General features: G+C 31.0%; 3 protein-coding genes and 1 long non-coding RNA gene across 4 annotated transcripts in view; 2 read left to right on the top strand and 2 right to left on the bottom strand.

Annotated features, from left to right (window-relative positions):
• Positions 1-20,594, bottom strand: part of LOC136027188 (tRNA N6-adenosine threonylcarbamoyltransferase, mitochondrial-like) — a 373,253-nt gene that overhangs the window by 275,973 nt on the left and 76,686 nt on the right. The window lies entirely within an intron of this gene.
• LOC136027711 (26S proteasome non-ATPase regulatory subunit 10-like) lies at positions 8,008-8,526 on the top strand. The gene has a single exon (XM_065705164.1). It carries the CDS (start codon positions 8,008-8,010, stop codon positions 8,524-8,526), a length of 519 nt encoding a protein of 172 aa, XP_065561236.1.
• Positions 8,528-9,883, top strand: LOC136027710 (putative ankyrin repeat protein RF_0381). Its single transcript, XM_065705163.1, has one exon. It carries the CDS (start codon positions 8,528-8,530, stop codon positions 9,881-9,883), a length of 1,356 nt encoding a protein of 451 aa, XP_065561235.1.
• The window catches only part of LOC136027177 (uncharacterized), a 12,437-nt gene continuing 2,185 nt past the window's right edge, over positions 10,343-20,594 (bottom strand). Inside the window, exon 2 of the long non-coding RNA XR_010617513.1 lies at positions 10,343-12,215. This is a non-coding gene — a long non-coding RNA (uncharacterized LOC136027177). The remainder of the gene's footprint in view (positions 12,216-20,594) is intronic.

Raw genomic sequence — 20,594 nt, 5'->3', positions numbered from 1 at the left:
GTACTACAATTAATGATGCTCAAAAAGTGGCACAACATTTTGTTGGTTATTTCTCAAAAATTGGTCAAACATTGCAACGGGATAATAACCAGAGTCTTAAATCTATCCGCTGCCACGAGCTTCGAGACGATAGAGATAGTAGATTAGCCTTTGAGTTTGAGATGTGTTCCAGTGAGGAACCACTCAAGATGGAAGCATTAGCTCCAATTCAGTGGGGATAGACGGAACGAACCTCCAGACTTTCTAATTAGTGTTGGTTTACCTTTTTCCGTGCATCCTTCATATCATCGACCCACCGTTAGAAACTGAGATCTTTCCTGAAGGTCTCAAGGAAGCCAAGGATATCCCTCTTCACAAGGGCAGTGTAAGATCAAATGTCGGAAACTGGAGCCTAATTTCTGGCCTTATTCTTTTCTCGAAAATATTTGACAAAGTAGTTCATAAACGGAAAATGAATACTCAAATAATCACAAACATGCCTGTTTACATTGATTTTAAAAAGGCATTTGACACAGTTGATTTTAATACTTTATCGAGAAGATTAGAGTCACTAGGAGTTAAAGGGGTTTGTTTAAATTCGTTTCATTCTTTTATGTCAATAAAGGTTGTAATTGCATACAACCAGTACTTATGGTCTTCATTGATTTTAAATGTTACTTCCACTACATATCTTGTGAATTGTGGTGTCCCACAAGGGGGTGTTTTGGGTCCTCTCTAATATATAGTCTCCATGATTCATGTCTTAAATCTTTTGCTGATGGCATGTCTATCTCTTTTTGTGATATTTCTGTTGATGATCTGATAAATAAAGTAAACATATGTTTAAATGATTTAAATGTGTTTACAACATTAAGTATGTAGCAATTAATGTAAAAAAGACAAATTTCTATGGCTTTCAGTCGAATTGGCACACCCGAAGATCTGAGAGGGCGAATGTTATTATTTGGCAAGTCCCTTGAACAGGGTGATTGGTTGAGGTATTTAGGTTTTTTACCTCAATTTCACATGTCTTGAAAACGTTAAGGCGATATTATGGCATCAAAAGTTGCAAGAGGCCTTGGAATCTTACGTCGTCTGAAGCACTTCGCACCTGCTCGAGTGTTATTACTTCTTTATCATACGATTTTTAGCCCCTATATATCTTACTGTTGTGTATTATGGGCTAGCAGTTTTATTAGGAATTTTAGGCGTGTTCAGATCTGACAGAATAAGCCATTCCGTTTGGTTGGTGCATAGTTTGTCCGTCTGTGTTTTTAGATTTGTATAGACCAAATAATGATTTGCATGGCTAATATACAAGGAATGCTACTAATCTGGTAACTGAGCATAGGAGTGGTAGACGAACTGCATCTCTAACTAAACATTTGGGCCAGTCCGTATGGAATTCACTGCTTGATAGTGTTAAGGCGGCTGAACACCAACAATTATTTGAAAAAAGAGTAAAGAAATTTTTGTCGGAGGTGTGAGGAGTCACGATTTAGAGAATGAAGCTAATATACATATATTATTAATTATAGTTGAAATGAATTTAAGTTATTCTTTAAGTTAAATTGATTTATTGTTTAGTAATTTTTGTTTAATCGGCTGCCATCACAAACCTTACAGGGCTTTCTAGTAGCTGGTTGTATTTTGTTTTTGAATATGTTTATAGTAACTATTTAAAAATAAAAAATATAATCAAAATTTTTCCGTATATGAGGCTGGTTGCCCCCTCCTCAACACCTCGGTCTTTACACTTAATTTTGTCCCAATTCTTTGAAAATGACTCCTGGTCGTTTCAAAAGAGTTGAGGAGGGGACAGCCCCCCTAACATTTTTTTTTCCTTTTAAATTTTAATGTTGCTCCTTATTTTCAATTGAAAAAACTTGTTTTTTCTTTATTGCTTGAAGTTTAGAGACTAACATTTTTCTAAAGGCAATGAAAAAAGTATGTCAATTAAAGTAAAAGTATATAAAAATGAAAAAAGTAAGTAAAGAAACCTACCAAAGTTGAAAGTGATTCAGCTTGAATTTCTCGAGGAGTATGCTAAGGTGACTACCTCTATGGTCAGGGCCTTTGACTTACTACATGGATATATGAAGTGTTTTCTGGGAACGCTGTTGCTCACGTTGATAGCATGAAACATTATTGATTGATTTGTTTCATGTCCAATGATTGACATGAAACAAAAACGCCATCAAGCACGAGCAGGCTCTCGTAGAAGAAACTGGTACAGCTTAGAGAACTGCTTCGAACTCGCTTTTACAATACAGCTAAGTGAACCTTGTTCCAATTAACTAGCAATATCTAATGGAACCACTTTGCTTTGAGGAAAGATTGATGCCGGGATATATCTGGGACTAAATCATTGATGTGTTTTGTGACGAAGTGAAACACATTTTACTAGCCAAAGCTGAGCATCAGTTTACTGATTGTGATGCTGAGCACATCAAAGTGACGTTGATCAATTCTGATGGCCCTTTTTTTTTTCGACAGTGATGATGTTGGGAGAAGCATGGATTCTTCTTTTGGCTGTAACACGGAAGCTCAGTTAATAAGGCTCATGGATGATAAAAACTGTTCAAATGAGTCTGTCAGAATATCCAGACGTTGTGAGATTTTTCCAAAAGTTCAACACTCCGATACCATTGTCTACTCCAGTAGATGTCTTTTTTCTCTTTGGGGTTTGGTTTTCAATACAAAGCATAGCCAGGTTGGAGATAAAAATTGGAGAAACTTGTGTTGTTAAAAGCAATCTTCCAACCTCGATAACGAATTATGTAGAAATTTTCATCTTAAACGGTATGCTTTGAGAAAAAGGTGTTTTGCAGCTAGAGTAGTTTGCATTATAAATAAATATTTATATATATATATATATATATATATATATATATATATATATATATATATATATATATATATATATATATATATATATATAAATATATAAATATTATAAATATTAAATATGTATAAATAAATATATATATATATATAAATATATATATATATATATATATATATATATTATAAATATATTATATATATTTATATATATATATATAAATATATTATAATATATTTATATATATATTATAAATATTAAATATGTATATATAAAAATATATATATAATATATATATATATATATATATATATATATATATATATATATATATATATATATATATATATATATATATATATATATATATATATATATATATATATATATATATATATATATATATATATATATATATATATATATATATATATATATATATATACATACATACATAGGTGCAGTAGGTGCTTTTTTACGATAAATTCCCAAGCGGTAGTTTTTCAAAACAATCTCTTCTTCTACAGCAAGTCACCTTGTACGTCTTCGAGTGAACATTAAACATGCGCGATAAAAAGATGTTGAGTTCTTGCCTTTTTTTTCTCGAGACATAAGTATCAATTCCCAAAGCAACAGATGAAAACAGCCATACAGATGATCGTACAAAAATACAGGTCTAACGACACAATGGATTCGAACCAAAGATTTGAATTTTTACAGAATTCGGAAGGCAATCTAAATCAGTTAAATACGCTATTAATTAGCAACTCGACAGTTCTACATCAATTATCTATCTTCTCGATCCGAATTGTCCGCTCAATAGAATTTGGACAATAGTTAGGCAAAAATTCTTGTTTTATGGCAGGAGATGGCAGAAATTAGATGTTTGCTACGATGCGGTTGTTTCTATAATACAAGAAAAGACTGGTTGGTTCCATCTTGAAACCAAAAAGAATGGAAGATTGGACTAATTTTGTAAGGGTTGTTTTTTCTCTTCTTTGGAATTTACTCTTAATTTAATGTTTATCTCAGTTACCTTGAGACTCAACAAGTTTCATGTATTCAGAATTTCCATAAAAGGCATTGATTCTTTAAATATCTATTTTGTTATCAAAATTTTTATTTTTGGGACTTCGATTGCTACTATCTTGGGTTGTTTTTTACTTTGATTCTGTTACCACCAAAGGTAAACAATTTTAAGTAACATAAAATTTTAACGCCATCTGAAGGGAAATACTGTATGTCCCACTTTCTGGTCAAGTTAGTCCAAATGAACATAGGGTATTAAAAATCAGAAATTTTCCCCGGTAAGTGTCTATTTAAAAGATGTATAATTTTATAGATTTTTCAAAATATTCTGAAAGGAAGCTCTACCTCTTAAGGTGGCATACAATGAAACAATTGCTAGAAAATTTTGATTGGTAATTTAACATTGATGAATTTTTCAAATTTGGAATCGGAATTAAAACCAGATTCTCTTGATGTATTTGTTGAATCAAATTTCCTTTTTTGGATGCTCGGTTTTTACTCAAAAGTGTCGCTCTTTAAATGGACTTAATTGCCGCGAACCTTCTGATCCAGGCCTGTCTTTAATGTGCGTTTGTGTTTGGGAGGGGGTGAGAGCGTTTCAGGGGGAGCTGTCAAAACTGAACTTTAGGCTTATAACTTCTATATTTATCAAGAGATGCTTAAACAAATCTTTTATTAGGAGATTTCCCATTCACAGTTTGTTCTGGCAATCATGTACATGTTATGAAAGCTTAGTCAAAATGAGCTTATAAGAATAGTAAATGTCTTTCCACCGCTCCATATTTATCTGGACTTCTCACTGAAAGCAAGAGAATTTGGACCTAAAAGTGCTATTTTTAAGTTCCATTCCTCCATCCACCACATAAAGATGGATTGACTTCGCCCTAATAGTTTAAACATAACTATAGACTACTAAGAAGTTTTAAATGGTTCATCTTATTGACATGAGGCTTAAAATAAAAGTTTATAGTAGTCAGGTATTTTGTATCAACTGGATAAATCTTTTACGGCAAATACTCAACCGTTGAGCATTGTGTAGGGAGGTTATATAAACACTTTTCAATAGTTATAAATAAATTGGTGATCCCAACATTCTATTATCGATAGTATTCTGGCCCTCTTTCGGCCAACATTGGCACTTTGCACCAAAAAATGGCAGAGATAGTAGCTCGACTGAGGTAATATCACTTCTGTCAATTCAAAAAGGTACTGAAAGTTTAAAATTAAGGAATCTTGCATCAACAAATCGAGAAACTAAGCTTTGAAGTGAGAATGAATACATTGTGAAAAAGCCTCAATCTAGCTTTGGTACAGGTGTGTTCACAGAAATTATTTTCACTTGTGGACTGTTTTTTTTTTACTTGTCTTACTTTATCTTTGCCAACACAATTTTACATGTAGAGATGTTAGGGAGAATCGTGCAGAGGAAATTTTTACTGTGTCGGAATTGTCAGATATTTCTCTGAAGGGCGAGGGGATATCCAAATTCTTCACAGGGGAGTTTTCTACAGGGTAAAATTTTATTTTGGGAGCCTTCAGTGGGAGCAACTTTCTAATAAGATGGGAAGGGGGCTTGTTTCGGAAGCAACTTTTACACAGAGGAGGAGATTTCCGGTATGATTTAAAAAAAAAATCTTAAATGAAAGGTTTTCAAATGAGTGTGCTAAAAAAAAGAAGAAAAAAAATCATCTGGAATCGTTCACAAGAAATTGTCAGCTAGAATAAAATTGTTTGGTGGGAATTCGTCTGGAAGGGGGGGGGGAGGTCAGTTTATGTGAAAAGAAATTTTCAAGGAGAAGGAGCATATTTACTAGTTTTATTTAAAAACCATTAGGAAATAAAAAATCATTTTTGTAACTGAAAGTAAGGAGCAACATCAAAACCTAAAACGAATGGTAATTATTCCGTATATGAAAGGGATTGTCGTCTCCTCAAGACTCTGCTCTTTTCACCAAAGTATGACTTTTCGTCCAACCACAAAGTATGACAGTTTTCGACACCTGAAACACAAAGGCTGTTTAACTAAAATAATAGGGTTATTTTAAAGTCTATAAAAAAACTATAGCACTGAGGAGCCAAGCAGAGGTTTTGACCAAAATATTTTCGTTGTAATCTAATTTTTTTCAAAGACTGTTTTTATTCTTGTTTGTATCTTCTTCATGCTATTGATCGTCTTGTGTCATTTATCTCTCGCCTCCTTTATTTTAGATTAAGTCTGAATAATAGTGTTGCGCGGTTATCTTTCAATTCTTAGTGGAGAAAAATGGTTTGTAACATTTATTTCAAAGCTTCATTTAACTAAACGCATTTTTTTTTTAGTAAAATTACGCGAAATGATGTGTGTGAATTTTCTATTTTGAAGGAGTGAATGTAGATAGTTTCATGCGGAGAGGGGGAGGGCAGTTATCTTAAAGAGTGAAATTTATTTTGAAAACATATTACTCTAATTAAGCCTTCAGATAAGTATAGAATGACCTCTAGGGAAAGTGGAGGGTAGAAAGGAATGCTTAATTATAGGAGAACCTTGGGCTAAAGGGACCTCATTGCAGGAGGTGCCAAATATCTGTATTCCTTTTCACTTGAAATTAAAGAGGCTATCTTAAGAAATAGGGAAGGGGCTCAATTGACTGGAAATTGAAAGCTCTTGTGTCCTTTTTAAAGGCTGAAAGTTACTAGAGGACAATCAGCCTCCCTCTCAGACCCCTTTCTTTAATACGGCTCTCCACTAACAGCAAGGATGTCGACTCAAAAGTTTGATGATCTGTTTTGTTGAAAAAAAAAAATTCCATGAATTCACTCGAAGGAAGCTAAAAAAGCCAGCAAACTGGCATTTTTTTCCGGTTTGTCCTTTAGGCATATTTTTTGATAATCAAAAGAAGCGTCTGTATAAAACACCTTTTATACAATAGTTGACACTATTGCAATACTATAACGCATTTTTCTTTTAAATTAAAAATCTGACGTTATTCACATGCTTTTTTTTCAAAATTAATGCTCTAAAGTATGGTCTGCCAAAGAGTGTACCTCCTCTCATTATCCACCAAAATATTACCCTACTGCACCGGTGTAACCTGCACGCCCCTCGTTGGGAATCACGGGCTAAAGTGAGAAAATCTAAAATTAAATAAACGAATTTTTTAAATAAATTAAAATTGTGTCAAGACTTTTGTATTTAAACGGGTCTGATAGTTTTCTAAGAGAAACGGGGACGGAGGTATTAATAAACAATTGATGATCAAGTAAATCAATTAATTGAACTATTATGTTAAAAAAAGTGTATTGTTCTCCTGAACAGTGAGAACATTTCATGGCTTAACCCAGATTCAAAATGTGTCTACTTTGATAAGCCCAGCTTAAGATCAGAGGCCAAATCTATTGAAAATAATACCACAGGGAATCCACCTTTTACATATTTCCTATTGCAAGTGATTTCTCATTGGCACCATTGAGTTAACACGAGATTATCGACATTCACTAGAGGAGTTATACCTTTCCCCTTCAATTAAAATATTGAAAATAAAAAAGTATACAAAATAATGTGAAGATTTTTTCTTGGTGAAAATTTTTCATTTCTAAGTCAGTGCAGTAAAACTGTTATCTACAAAAGCTACAAAATTTGATCATTTTATTTCTAAAAGGGACTTACAAAAATAAGGAGAAAATACATTTTGCATAAGGAACTTCATGGAGGCAAAATTATTAATGAGAAAGTTATGAAATTAGACAGTTTAAATGATTTTCAGAGAATGGTGGTGGGGAGGTGACGGAAATATATATCCACAATTCCACCTTTTTTTCAGAAATATATTCTTTGGTTCTACCATGTTTTCTACCATCGGTTCTCATTTATATTTGTATGCTTTTTATTTTTATTTTTTACATGACTAGTAATTAGTTGACTAATTGACTTCGCTCCTTATATGACTTTATTGCAATATTATCATGCGATTTTAATATGACGTCATTGCAACCTCCATGTAGAATTTTATATTTGCAAGTGACGTCATTATTTGAGCATCAAAATAGTGTGATAAATATGACGTCATCTTTACTATATAAATCGGAATCCCGATGGTGTGTGGTTCAGTTATTGATTGTATTTGATAAAGCACAAAGCAATGTTTAAAACAACCTTAAAACATAGAGAATATGAAATGGAGACATCCTCAGTGATGGAAGATGGCGAAGGAAATAGCGACAGAAGTCCACTTCATTCAGCAGCGTTAGGTGGACGGTCACAAACAGTTGAATGTCTTTTAAGGTCTCGTGCGAATGTTTATAGGAATATTGATGGCGATAGTCCACTTCATTTAGCAGCTTCAAGTAGACACTCAAAAACACTTGTGAAATGTCTTTTAATGTCTGGTGCTGATGCGAATCTACCAAACAAAAATGGTGAAAGTCCACTTCATTTAGCAGCTAAAAATGGACACGCAAAAACAGCTGAATATCTTTTAAAGTCTGAAGCAGATGTTAATATAAGAAACAATCATGGTGAAAGTCCACTTCATTTAGCAGCTTCGTATAGACACCCAAAAACTGTTGAATGTCTTTTAAAGTTTGGTGCTGATGCTAATCTACCAAACAAAAATGGTGAAAGTCCACTTCATTTAGCAGCTAAAAATGGACACCCAAAAACAGCTGAATATCTTTTACAGTCTTACAGATGTTAATATGAGAAACAATGATGGTGAAAGTCCACTTCATTTAGCAGTTTCGTATAAACACCCGAAAACTGTTGAATGTCTTTTAAAGTTTGGTGCTGATGTTAATATAAGAAATTACCATGGTGCAAGTCCAATTCTTTTAGCAGCTTCAGGAAACTCACAGATTGTTGAATGTCTTTTAAAATATGGCACTGACGTTAACATTGAAGGAATTAGCAATAGAAGTAGTCCACTTCATTCAGCACGCTCACAGAAAGTTTTGAAATGTCTTTTAAAGTCTGGCGCTGATGCTAATCTACGATTCGAATATGGTGAAACTCCACTTCATATAGCAGCAAGATCAATCGATTACTTAAAAACTGTTGCATGGCGCTTAAAAAAGTTTGGCGCTGATGCTAAAAGCCCACTTCATGATGGTGAAAAGTCACCACTTGATGGTGAAAGTCCACTTCATTTAGCAGCAAAATCAATGGAATGCTTAAAAACTGTTGAATGCCTTTTAAAGTCTGGCGCTGATGCTAATCTACGAAACAAATATGGTGAAACTCCACTTCATTTAGCAGCAAGATCAATCCCTTGCTTAAAAACTGTTGAATTTTTTTTGAAGTTTGGCGCTGATCCTAATATACAAAGCAATATTGGTGAAAATCCACTTCATTTAGCAGCAAAATCAATGGCATGCATAAAAATTGTTGAATGTCTTTTAAAGTCTGGCAGTGATGTTAATATAAGACAAAATAAAGGGGAAACTCCACTTCATACAGCAGTTATATATAATAACACAGAAACTGTTGAATATCTTTTAAAGTTTGGTGCAGATGTTAATGTAAGAAACGATCATGGTAAAAGTCCACTTGATTTATCAAGATCGGAAACTTTTGAATATCTTGCATGCCACATATTAAAAATGAAAGTGGCAAATTTACATGTAAGTGTAGAAAACACTTCTACACTTCTACACTGGTGGGATTACAGGACATTGGGATTAGTGACATTGTGTGAAAGAGAACTGGAACAAATGAAGAGTGAAATAATATTTTGTAACATTTCGTTCTATGATCTTTTGGTCAAAAGAATAAGCTCAATAGAATTATACACAGTGAATGAAAGTTCCTTGAAAAGTTCACTGAGATCAGGAAACTGGGAAGCAAAATTTCCAATATATAACACAATAATAGTTAGCCAATTCAGAAAGAGTAAAGAAAGGGAAGTGTTACTTGAACTAGCCAATAGAAGATTCAATTTTCTCTTTAATAGATTTGCTCAGTTACCACATGAATGTGCTGAACAAATACTTAGCTATCTCTACAATGAAAGCTTGAAAAATTTGATAGATGCTTCAGAGCATCATGACAACAGTTGATTGAAAAATGTTGTAAGAGCGTTGTGGTCTAAATGTATATATATATATATATATATATATATATATATATATATATACTAGCTGTTGGGGTGGCGCTTCGCGCCACCCCAACACCTAGTTGGTGGGGGCGCTTCGCGCCCCCCCCAAGCCCCCCCGCGCGCGTAAGTCGTTACGCGCCATAATAGTTACGCGCCATTGTAGTTGTGTCCCTATGTCCCACCTGTGAATATAGATATATATATATATATATGGTTTTAACTACGTAAAACTTGCGAATATACAACATTCTTTGCTGTCCCATTGTCTTTGCATATAAATAGATTGTCAGGTTATCCCCCTGTTTCCCCCGGTGTCCCCGTTGTAGTTGTGTCCCTGTGTCCCGGTCGTCATTTATATTCCCTGTGTCCCGGGTCCCGGTCATCATTTGTATCCCGGTGTCCCGGTCTGTATATACATTCGTTTTTTAGTTTTGTTTTTCTCCTTTATTTTTTTCCTTTTTTTTTCTTTTTTAGCTTATTTAGATTTTTAGATTTTTTAGTTTTTTTTATTAGTTTTTAGTTTTTATTTCTTTTTAGTTTTTTTGTCCCGGTCGTCATTTATATCCCCCTGTTTCCCCCGGTGTCCCCGTTGTAGTTGTGTCCCTGTGTCCCGGTCGTTATTTATTTTTTAGTTTTTTACCTTTTTTTAGTTTTTTTAGTTTTTTAGCTTTTTTATTTTTTTTATTAGTTTTTAGTTTTTTTGTAGTTTTTGCCTTTTTTTTAGTTTTTTTAGTTTTTTAGCTTTTTTATTAGTTTTAGTTTTTTTTGTAGTTTTTGCCTTTTTTTAGTTTTTTTAGTTTTTTAGCTTTTTTATTTTTATTATTAGTTTTTAGTTTTTTTTGTAGTTTTTGCCTTTTTTTAGTTTTTTCAGTTTTGACGTCACCTGATCCAGTTTTTTCAGGTGACGTCACCTGATCCACGATCCACAGATCCACAGACAACTTATTTTTATATATATAGATAGTTTTTTTTTTTTACTTATGTCCTGGTCGTCATTTATACTCCCTGTGTCCCGGTGCTTTGTTGATTGCTAATCGAACATTCCTTTTGTCCTGGTTGCTTTCTCTTTGAGTGTCGTCATTTATTAGTTTTTTCCTTTTTTTTTTAGTTTTTTATTGGTTTTTACCTTTATTTTAGCTTATTTTTCAGTTTTTTCCTTTTTTTTACCCGGTCGTCATTTATATTCCCTGTGTCCCGGGTCCCGGTCATCATTTGTATCCCGGTGTCCCGGTCTGTATATACATTCGTTTTTTAGTTTTGTTTTTCTCCTTTATTTTTTTCCTTTTTTTTTCTTTTTTAGCTTATTTAGATTTTTAGATTTTTTAGTTTTTTTTATTAGTTTTTAGTTTTTATTTCTTTTTAGTTTTTTTGTCCCGGTCGTCATTTATATCCCCCTGTTTCCCCCGGTGTCCCCGTTGTAGTTGTGTCCCTGTGTCCCGGTCGTTATTTATTTTTTAGTTTTTTACCTTTTTTTAGTTTTTTTAGTTTTTTAGCTTTTTTATTTTTTTTATTAGTTTTTAGTTTTTTTGTAGTTTTTGCCTTTTTTTAGTTTTTTTAGTTTTTTAGCTTTTTTATTAGTTTTTAGTTTTTTTGTAGTTTTTGCCTTTTTTTAGTTTTTTTAGTTTTTTAGCTTTTTTATTTTTTTTATTAGTTTTTAGTTTTTTTTGTAGTTTTTGCCTTTTTTTAGTTTTTTCAGTTTTGACGTCACCTGATCCAGTTTTTTCTGGTGACGTCACCTGATCCACGATCCACAGATCCACAGACAACTTATTTTTATATATATAGATAGTTTTTTTTTTTTACTTATGTCCTGGTCGTCATTTATACTCCCTGTGTCCCGGTGCTTTGTTGATTGCTAATCGAACATTCCTTTTGTCCTGGTTGCTTTCTCTTTGAGTGTCGTCATTTATTAGTTTTTTCCTTTTTTTTTTAGTTTTTTTATTGGTTTTTACCTTTATTTTAGCTTATTTTTCAGTTTTTTCCTTTTTTTTAGTTTTTTTTTATTTTTTATTTTTTTTAGTTTTTTTACCTTTTTTTAGTTTTTTTAGTTTTTTTAGTTTTTTAGCTTTTTTACTTTTTTTATTAGTTTTTAGTTTTTTTTTGTAGTTTTTGCCTTTTTTTAGTTTTTTCAGTTTTTTTTTTAGTTTTTTATTGGTTTTTACCTTTATAGTTTTTTTAGTTTTTTAGCTTTTTTATTTTTTTTTATTAGTTTTTAGTTTTTTTTGTAGTTTTTGCCTTTTTTTAGTTTTTTCAGTTTTGACGTCACCTAATCCAGTTTTTTCAGGTGACGTCACCTGACACATCCATCCATCCATCCACAGACAGACAACTTATTTTTATATATATAGATATATATCTATATATATAAAAATAAGTTGTCTGTGGATGGATGTGTGGATGGATGTGTGGATGGATGTGTCAGGTGACGTCACCTGAAAAAACTGGATTAGGTGACGTCAAAACTGAAAAAACTAAAAAAAGGCAAAAACTACAAAAAAAACTAAAAACTAATAAAAAAAATAAAAAAGCTAAAAAACTAAAAAAACTATAAAGGTAAAAACCAATAAAAAACTAAAAAAAAAACTGAAAAAACTAAAAAAAGGCAAAAACTACAAAAAAAACTAAAAACTAATAAAAAAAGTAAAAAAGCTAAAAAACTAAAAAAACTAAAAAAACTAAAAAAAGGTAAAAAACTAAAAAAAATAAAAAATAAAAAAAAACTAAAAAAAAGGAAAAAACTGAAAAATAAGCTAAAATAAAGGTAAAAACCAATAAAAAACTAAAAAAAAAAGGAAAAAACTAATAAATGACGACACTCAAAGAGAAAGCGACCAGGACAAAAAACTAAAAAAAAAGGCAAAAACTACAAAAAAACTAAAAACTAATAAAAAAAATAAAAAAGCTAAAAAACTAAAAAAACTAAAAAAAGGTAAAAAACTAAAAAAACTAAAAACTAAAAAAAAACTAAAAAAGGTAAAAACTAAAAGAACTAAAAAAGAAAAAAATAAATGACGACACTCAAAGAGAAAGCGACCAGGACAAAAGGAATGTTCGATTAGCAATCAACAAAGCACCGGGACACAGGGAGTATAAATGACGACCAGGACACAAGTAAAAAAAAAAATTAACAAAACTAAAAAGAAGGTAAAAACTACAAAAAAACTAAAAAGAAAAAAAAACTAAAAACTAATAAAAAAACTAAAAAATCTAAAAATCTAAATAAACTAAAAAAGAAAAAAAAAGGAAAAAAATAAAGGAGAAAAACAAAACTAAAAAACGAATGTATATACAGACCGGTACACCGGGATACAAATGACGACCGGGACACAGGGAATATAAATAACGACCGGGACACAGGGACACAACTACAACGGGGACACCGGGGGAAACAGGGGGATAACCTGACAATCTATTTATATGCAAAGACAATGGGACAGCAAAGAATGTTGTATATTCGCAAGTTTTACGTAGTTAAAACCATATATATATATATATCTATATTCACAGGTGGGACATAGGGACACAACTACAATGGCGCGTAACTATTATGGCGCGTAACGACTTACGCGCGCGGGGGGGCTTGGGGGGGGCGCGAAGCGCCCCCACCAACTAGGTGTTGGGGTGGCGCGAAGCGCCACCCCAACAGCTAGTATATATATATATATATATATATATATATATATATATATATATCTATCTATCTATATATATATATAAATAAGTTGTCTGTGGATCTGTGGATGGATCAGGTGACGTCATGTTTGTTCGCATATGACGTCTGAATTATTTCACACTAATACAAAAGAAGAAAAAAACTAAAAAAGGTAAAAACTACAAAAAAAACTAAAAAGAAAAAAAAACTAAAAAAGCTAAAAAACTAAAAAAAACTAAAAAAAGGTAAAAATCTAATAACTAAAAAAAAACTGAAAAAAATAAAAAAAAGGCAAAAACTACAAAAAAATAAAAACTAATAAAAAAACTAAAAAAGCTAAAAAACTAAAAAAACTAAAAAAAACTAAAAAAAGGTAAAAACTAAAAAAAACTAAAAACTAAAAAAGAAAAAAACTAAAAAAAAGGAAAAAACTGAAAAATAAAAGAGAAAAAGAAAACTAAAAAAATATGAATAAATATATATAAAAATAAGTTGTTTGTGGGTTATGTCTGTCTGTCTGTCTGTCGAGTGACGTCGTGTTTGTCCGCATATGACGTCTGAATTATTTCACACTAATACAAAAGAAGAAAAAAAACTAAAAAAGGTAAAAACTACAAAAAAAACTAAAAAGAAAAAAAAACTAAAAAAGCTAAAAAACTAAAAAAAACTAAAAAAAGGTAAAAAACTAAAAACTAAAAAAAAACTGAAAAAACTAAAAAAAGGCAAAAACTAAAAAAAAAACTAAAAACTAATAAAAAAACTAAAAAAGCTAAAAAACTAAAAAAAACTAAAAAAACTAAAAAAAGGTAAAAAACAAAAAAAAAACTAAAAACTAAAAAAGAAAAAACTAAAAAAAAGGAAAAAACTGAAAAATAAGAGAAAAAGAAAACTAAAAAAATATTAATAAATATAAAAAATATAAATATAAATATAATATAAATTAGCAATCAACAAAGCACCGAGACACAAATGACGACCGGGACACAGGGAGTATAAATGACGACCAGGACATAAGTAAAAAAAGAAACTAAAAAAATGGTAAAAACTACAAAAAAACTAAAAACTAATAAAAAATCTAAAAATCTAAATAAACTAAAAAAGAAAAAAAAGAAAAAAGGAAAAAAATAAAGGAGAAAAACAAAACTAAAAAACGAATGTATATACAGACCGGGACACCGGGATACAAATGACGACCGGGACACAGGGAATATAAATGACGACCGGGACACAGGGACACAACTACAATGGGGACGCCGGGGGGCACAGGGGGATATAAATGACGACCGGGACACAAGGAATATAAATGACGCCCGGGACACTCAAAGAGAAATCACAGACTGGAACACCGGGACACAAATGACGACCGGGACACAGGGAATATAAATGACGACCGGGACACAGGGACATAACTACAAAGGGGACGCCGGGGTACACAGGGGGATATATAAATGACGATGGCGACTCAGGGAATGGTCGATTAGCAATCACCATCAACAAAGCTCAAGGGCAATCATTAGAATCATGAGGTATAGATCTGAATACGGATTGCTTTCCCATGGACCATTATATGTTGCATGTTCAAGAGTCGGTAAACCTGACAATCTATTTATATGCACAGACAATGGGACAGCAAAGAATGTTGTATATTCGCAAGTTTTACGTAGTTAAAAACATATATATATATATATATATATATATATATATATATATATATATATATCTATCTATATATCTTCTATATATATAAAAATAAGTTGTCTGTCTGTGGATGTGTGGATGGATGTGTCAGGTGACGTCACCTGAAAAAACTGGATCAGGTGACGTCAAAACTGAAAAAACTAAAAAAAGGCAAAAACTACAAAAAAAACTAAAAACTAATAAAAAAAATAAAAAAGCTAAAAAACTAAAAAAACTATAAAGGTAAAAACCAATAAAAAACTAAAAAAAAAAACTGAAAAAACTAAAAAAAGGCAAAAACTACAAAAAAACTAAAAAAAAGGAAAAAACTGAAAAATAAGCTAAAATAAAGGTAAAAACCAATAAAAAACTAAAAAAAAAAAAGGAAAAAACTAATAAATGACGACACTCAAAGAGAAAGCGACCAGGACAAAAGGAATGTTCGATTAGCAATCAACAAAGCACCGGGACACAGGGAGTATAAATGACGACCAGGACATAAGTAAAAAAAAAAAAACTATCTATATATATAAAAATAAGTTGTCTGTGGATCTGTGGATCGTGGATCAGGTGACGTCACCTGAAAAAACTGGATCAGGTGACGTCAAAACTGAAAAAACTAAAAAAAGGCAAAAACTACAAAAAAAACTAAAAACTAATAAAAAAATAAAAAAGCTAAAAAACTAAAAAAACTAAAAAAAGGCAAAAACTACAAAAAAAACTAAAAACTAATAAAAAAGCTAAAAAACTAAAAAAACTAAAAAAAGGCAAAAACTACAAAAAAACTAAAAACTAATAAAAAAAATAAAAAAGCTAAAAAACTAAAAAAACTAAAAAAACTAAAAAAAGGTAAAAAACTAAAAAAACTAAAAACTAAAAAAAACTAAAAAAGGTAAAAACTAAAAGAACTAAAAAAGAAAAAAATAAATGACGACACTCAAAGAGAAAGCGACCAGGACAAAAGGAATGTTCGATTAGCAATCAACAAAGCACCGGGACACAGGGAGTATAAATGACGACCAGGACACAAGTAAAAAAAAAAATTAACAAAACTAAAAAGAAGGTAAAAACTACAAAAAAACTAAAAAGAAAAAAAAACTAAAAACTAATAAAAAAACTAAAAAATCTAAAAATCTAAATAAACTAAAAAAGAAAAAAAAAGGAAAAAAATAAAGGAGAAAAACAAAACTAAAAAACGAATGTATATACAGACCGGTACACCGGGATACAAATGACGACCGGGACACAGGGAATATAAATGACGACCGGGACACAGGGACACAACTACAACGGGGACACCGGGGGAAACAGGGGGATATAAATGACGACCGGGACAAAAAAACTAAAAAGAAAAAAAAAACTAAAAACTAATAAAAAAACTAAAAAATCTAAAAATCTAAATAAGCTAAAAAAGAAAAAAAAAGGAAAAAAATAATGGAAGGGCAATCATTAGAATCATGAGGTATAGATCTGAATACAGATTGTTTTCCCATGGACCATTATATGTTGCATGTTCAAGAGTCGGTAAACCTGACAATCTATTTATATGCAAAGACAATGGGACAGCAAAGAATGTTGTATATTCGCAAGTTTTACGTAGTTAAAACCATATATATATATCTATCTATATTCACAGGTGGGACATAGGGACACAACTACAATGGCGCGTAACTATTATGGCGCGTAACGACTTACGCGCGCGGGGGGGCTTGGGGGGGGCGCGAAGCGCCCCCACCAACTAGGTGTTGGGGTGGTGCGAAGCGCCACCCCAACAGCTAGTATATAAATAAGTTGTCTGTGGATCTGTGGATGGATCAGGTGACGTCATGTTTGTTCGCATATGACGTCTGAATTATTTCACACTAATACAAAAGAAGAAAAAAACTAAAAAAGGTAAAAACTACAAAAAAAACTAAAAAGAAAAAAAAAAACTAAAAAAGCTAAAAAACTAAAAAAAACTAAAAAAAGGTAAAAATCTAATAACTAAAAAAACTGAAAAAAATAAAAAAAAGGCAAAAACTACAAAAAAAAAAACTAATAAAAAAACTAAAAAAGCTAAAAAACTAAAAAAACTAAAAAAAACTAAAAAAAGGTAAAAACTAAAAAAAACTAAAAACTAAAAAAGAAAAAAACTAAAAAAAAGGAAAAAACTGAAAAATAAAAGAGAAAAAGAAAACTAAAAAAAATATGAATAAATATATATAAAAATAAGTTGTTTGTGGGTTATGTCTGTCTGTCTGTCTGTCTGTCGAGTGACGTCGTGTTTGTCCGCATATGACGTCTGAATTATTTCACACTAATACAAAAGAAGAAAAAAAACTAAAAAAGGTAAAAACTACAAAAAAAACTAAAAAGAAAAAAAACTAAAAAAGCTAAAAAACTAAAAAAAACTAAAAAAAGGTAAAAAACTAAAAACTAAAAAAAACTGAAAAAACTAAAAAAAGGCAAAAACTAAAAAAAAAAAAAACTAAAAACTAATAAAAAAACTAAAAAAGCTAAAAAACTAAAAAAAACTAAAAAAACTAAAAAAAGGTAAAAAACAAAAAAAAACTAAAAACTAAAAAAGAAAAAAACTAAAAAAAAGGAAAAAACTGAAAAATAAGAGAAAAAGAAAACTAAAAAAATATTAATAAATATAAAAAATATAAATATAAATATAATATAAATTAGCAATCAACAAAGCACCGAGACACAAATGACGACCGGGACACAGGGAGTATAAATGACGACCAGGACATAAGTAAAAAAAGAAACTAAAAAAATGGTAAAAACTACAAAAAAACTAAAAACTAATAAAAAAACTAAAAAATCTAAAAATCTAAATAAACTAAAAAAGAAAAAAAAGAAAAAAGGAAAAAAATAAATGAGAAAAACAAAACTAAAAAACGAATGTATATACAGACCGGGACACCGGGATACAAATGACGACCGGGACACAGGGAATATAAATGACGACCGGGACACAGGGACACAACTACAATGGGGACGCCGGGGGGCACAGGGGGATATAAATGACGACCGGGACACAAGGAATATAAATGACGCCCGGGACACTCAAAGAGAAATCACAGACTGGAACACCGGGACACAAATGACGACCGGGACACAGGGAATATAAATGACGACCGGGACACAGGGACATAACTACAAAGGGGACGCCGGGGTACACAGGGGGATATATAAATGACGATGGCGACTCAGGGAATGGTCGATTAGCAATCACCATCAACAAAGCTCAAGGGCAATCATTAGAATCATGAGGTATAGATCTGAATACGGATTGTTTTCCCATGGACCATTATATGTTGCATGTTCAAGAGTCGGTAAACCTGACAATCTATTTATATGCACAGACAATGGGACAGCAAAGAATGTTGTATATTCGCAAGTTTTACGTAGTTAAAAACATATATATATATATATATATATATATTATATATATATATATATATATATATATATATATATATATATATATATATATATATCTATCTATATATATATAAATAAGTTGTCTGTGGATCTGTGGATGGATCAGGTGACGTCATGTTTGTTCGCATATGACGTCTGAATTATTTCACACTAATACAAAAGAAGAAAAAAACTAAAAAAGGTAAAAACTACAAAAAAACTAAAAAGAAAAAAAAACTAAAAAAGCTAAAAAACTAAAAAAAACTAAAAAAAGGTAAAAATCTAATAACTAAAAAAAAACTGAAAAAAATAAAAAAAAGGCAAAAACTACAAAAAAATAAAAACTAATAAAAAAACTAAAAAAGCTAAAAAACTAAAAAAACTAAAAAAAACTAAAAAAAGGTAAAATCTAAAAAAAACTAAAAACTAAAAAGAAAAAAACTAAAAAAAGGAAAAAACTGAAAAATAAAAGAGAAAAAGAAAACTAAAAAAATATGAATAAATATATATAAAAATAAGTTGTTTGTGGGTTATGTCTGTCTGTCTGTCTGTCGAGTGACGTCGTGTTTGTCCGCATATGACGTCTGAATTATTTCACACTAATACAAAAGAAGAAAAAAAACTAAAAAAGGTAAAAACTACAAAAAAAACTAAAAAGAAAAAAAACTAAAAAAGCTAAAAAACTAAAAAAAACTAAAAAAAGGTAAAAAACTAAAAACTAAAAAAAACTGAAAAAACTAAAAAAAGCAAAAACTAAAAAAAAAAAACTAAAAACTAATAAAAAAACTAAAAAAGCTAAAAAACTAAAAAAAATAAAAAAAACTAAAAAAAGGTAAAAACAAAAAAAAACTAAAAACTAAAAAAGAAAAAACTAAAAAAAGGAAAAAACTGAAAAATAAGAGAAAAAGAAAACTAAAAAAATATTAATAAATATAAAAAATATAAATATAAATATAATATAAATTAGCAATCAACAAAGCACCGAGACACAAATGACGACGGGACACAGGGAGTATAAATGACGACCAGGACATAAGTAAAAAAAGAAACTAAAAAATGGTAAAAACTACAAAAAAACTAAAAACTAATAAAAAAACTAAAAAATCTAAAAATCTAAATAAACTAAAAAAGAAAAAAAAGAAAAAAGGAAAAAAATAAAGGAGAAAAACAAAACTAAAAAACGAATGTATATACAGACCGGGACACCGGGATACAATGACGACCGGGACACAGGGAATATAAATGACGACCGGGACACAGGGACACAACTACAATGGGGACGCCGGGGGCACAGGGGGATATAAATGACGACCGGGACACAAGGAATATAAATGACGCCCGGGACACTCAAAGAGAAATCACAGACTGGAACACCGGGACACAAATGACGACCGGGACACAGGGAATATAAATGACGACCGGACACAGGGACATAACTACAAAGGGGACGCCGGGGTACACAGGGGGATATATAAATGACGATGGCGACTCAGGGAATGGTCGATTAGCAATCACCATCAACAAAGCTCAAGGGCAATCATTAGAATCATGAGGTATAGATCTGAATACGGATTGTTTTCCCATGGACCATTATATGTTGCATGTTCAAGAGTCGGTAAACCTGACAATCTATTTATATGCACAGACAATGGACAGCAAAGAATGTTGTATATTCGCAAGTTTTACGTAGTTAAAAACATATATATATATATATATATATATATATATATATATATATATATATATATATATATATATATATATATATATATATATATACATATTATATATATATATCTATATTCAACAGGTGGGACATAGGGACACAACTACAATGGCGCGTAACTAATATGGCGCGTAACGACTTACGCGCGCGGGGGGGCTTGGGGGGGGCCGAAGCGCCCCCAACACCTAGGTGTTGGGTGGCGCTTGC

This window comes from Artemia franciscana, chromosome 5 (assembly GCF_032884065.1).
Source record: "Artemia franciscana chromosome 5, ASM3288406v1, whole genome shotgun sequence".
Classification (NCBI taxonomy): Eukaryota; Metazoa; Arthropoda; class Branchiopoda; order Anostraca; family Artemiidae; genus Artemia; species Artemia franciscana.
Note: the sequence above shows the minus strand (reverse complement) of the source record. Positions and strands in the feature narration are given on the sequence as shown.